Here is a 2,086-nt window from a genome sequence, read left to right on the forward strand (position 1 = left end):
GCCGCTTTTTGCTCACTGAGTAGAACTAAGCACGCCTCAGAAAAGAGAGTTGACCGCCCACATAGTCCCCGTGGCCTACACCCTATTGAAAAGCTTCATCAGTATTTCCTACTGTGCCATCCTGTCTCATAGGTCTTTATCTGCTGCCTACAAGCTATCTATCCCTTATAATCCCCTTAGTTTACTCCCACTTCCACTCCTACTTCCACTTCGCCATCGTCGGCCACTTCTAATGTGATCGCTGGTATTCAAGGGGGCGTAGGAGACCTGGTCCTGCGCCCCTGTTTCGCGCACCCTTCACTTGGCAGTCCCACTGCTCTATATGCTTAACTCGCTTGGTTCTCTTCGTCCTGTTTTCAAAATATGAGCCTATTCATAGGGTGTGAATAATTCGTTTTTGTCCTAATAGTAACCATAATAACCTAACCACCAGACCCCCTGGTGTATATGAATATCTCTACCCACTGCATGGGATTATATAGGTTTAGTTATTGTATATCAAGGATATTGATTGTATATTGCTACCCACTAGCTTTTTTTCGAGTTGCGAATTATTAACCACCGAACTTACAATCCACACTCATTCCAAACCTCAATTCCGAACCTACTGCACCCATTCCAAGAAATCCGAAACCAGGTATCAAGCTTCCAAGAGCCGACAAGCCAGATAACACAAGTCCCACATCTGAGCAGTCAAAAGCGTTACCTCCTTCACCAAGGGCAAGGCTCACTTCCAAATCCTGGACTAAGACTTTGCCATCTGTGGCAGCTGTCTCCTTGGAGAAAATAGCCTCCAAGATGCCTGGTGCATTTGACAAGTTCACTGTCGGCCAGTACACAGACATGCTATCCCACTCATCAGGTGGGCAATAACGCACCTCACTTGTACTGCTTTGTTGTCGCGCTATGCCTGTGATACCATTTGCAATGGTATTAATAAGGACATCCAATACTGTAGCATCAGAAACACTAATCAGTGGGATTGAAATTTCAAGCTCGCCATTTGTATGCAAATCATTGTATTCATTGACATAGGCAATCCCTGTCACTGCACTGACAGTGCTGCATGTTGTAACGGTTGCACCGGAAGTTGGTTTCGGGCAAGCAGCCGATATACTGTTTGATATAGCAGTCTGCAGGAGGTTAGAAAGATTCATAACTAGATCTTAATTTCCTTTATTTCTCAAAAAATAAGGCCACATGACAAGCTAGGGCACTTACATAAAGGGAGCTCACTTGCGAGCTTTCAGTCATATATCCAACATTGACACTTTTTGTCGGGTTCATCTGCAAAGAGACCGAGGAACCCGCGTGAATCGTGCTACTATCGCCAGTACCGATGAACACGCTCGGATATGGTTGCCATGATGTGGCATAGGCAACAACAGCATCATTGGTCAAGGTCGTCGTAAATGGGTAAGGGTTGGGCGATGCTTCAACTGCCGAGGTAACTGCGGTGCGGCTACAACCAAATGTAGAACCGATATATGGCAATATTCCATCATATCCCTCACACTCACAACCCTTCGTATTGCGAGTTTGGTCGACATAGTTGTAGCACTTGCTGACAGGTATGGTTGTCATAATAACCCCCCCATCGCGGACATTAAGGCGTTTGATATCGGGTACAGTTGGTGTTGGAGTTGCAACTGGCTGTACACTTTGGAGGTACACTGGGCTGAAAGGAGATAAGATCAAATTAGCATGGTTCTGATAATAAGTGACCTATTTGCACCCTGTGTTACCTAGATAAGGTGAACAGTAATTACATAGACTCACTTGGCTATCACCATAGGGGCTAGGCCCAGAAGGAATAGAAAAGCGGCGGCCATGCTTCAAAGCAGCCTTGAATTGGTAGTTTGGTTTGATGTCTTTGTATAGAACTAGGATGTTCTATGGTTTCTATGCCTTCTTATATAGTATTTTCAGCAGCAACAGCAGTAGTAGGTCTACTATTGATTCTACCACTCAGAGGCTATAATATATTCATGTGTCAAGCTAATACTCACAAGGATATACTACTTAAGTATAGAGTATAGAGAACTTAGTAAAATATAATATACATGTGCATTGATCATTAAAATTT

General features: G+C 44.0%; 1 protein-coding gene across 1 annotated transcript; it reads right to left on the minus strand.

The window, feature by feature from the left end:
* Window positions 1–554: 554 nt before the first annotated feature.
* Window positions 555–1,832, minus strand: N7459_001967 (uncharacterized protein; the record flags this gene model as incomplete). Its single annotated transcript, XM_056941152.1, has 4 exons — window positions 555–1,133; window positions 1,222–1,462; window positions 1,517–1,678; window positions 1,780–1,832. The coding sequence occupies 4 exons, from the start codon at window positions 1,830–1,832 to the stop codon at window positions 555–557; spliced, it is 1,035 nt and encodes a 344-aa protein (XP_056803007.1).
* Between the last annotated feature and the right edge of the window lie 254 nt (window positions 1,833–2,086).

The sequence above is a fragment of the Penicillium hispanicum genome (assembly GCF_028827665.1).
Source record: "Penicillium hispanicum strain IBT 35686 chromosome Unknown utg000002l_segment0_segment0, whole genome shotgun sequence".
NCBI classification, from domain to species: domain Eukaryota; kingdom Fungi; phylum Ascomycota; class Eurotiomycetes; order Eurotiales; family Aspergillaceae; genus Penicillium; species Penicillium hispanicum.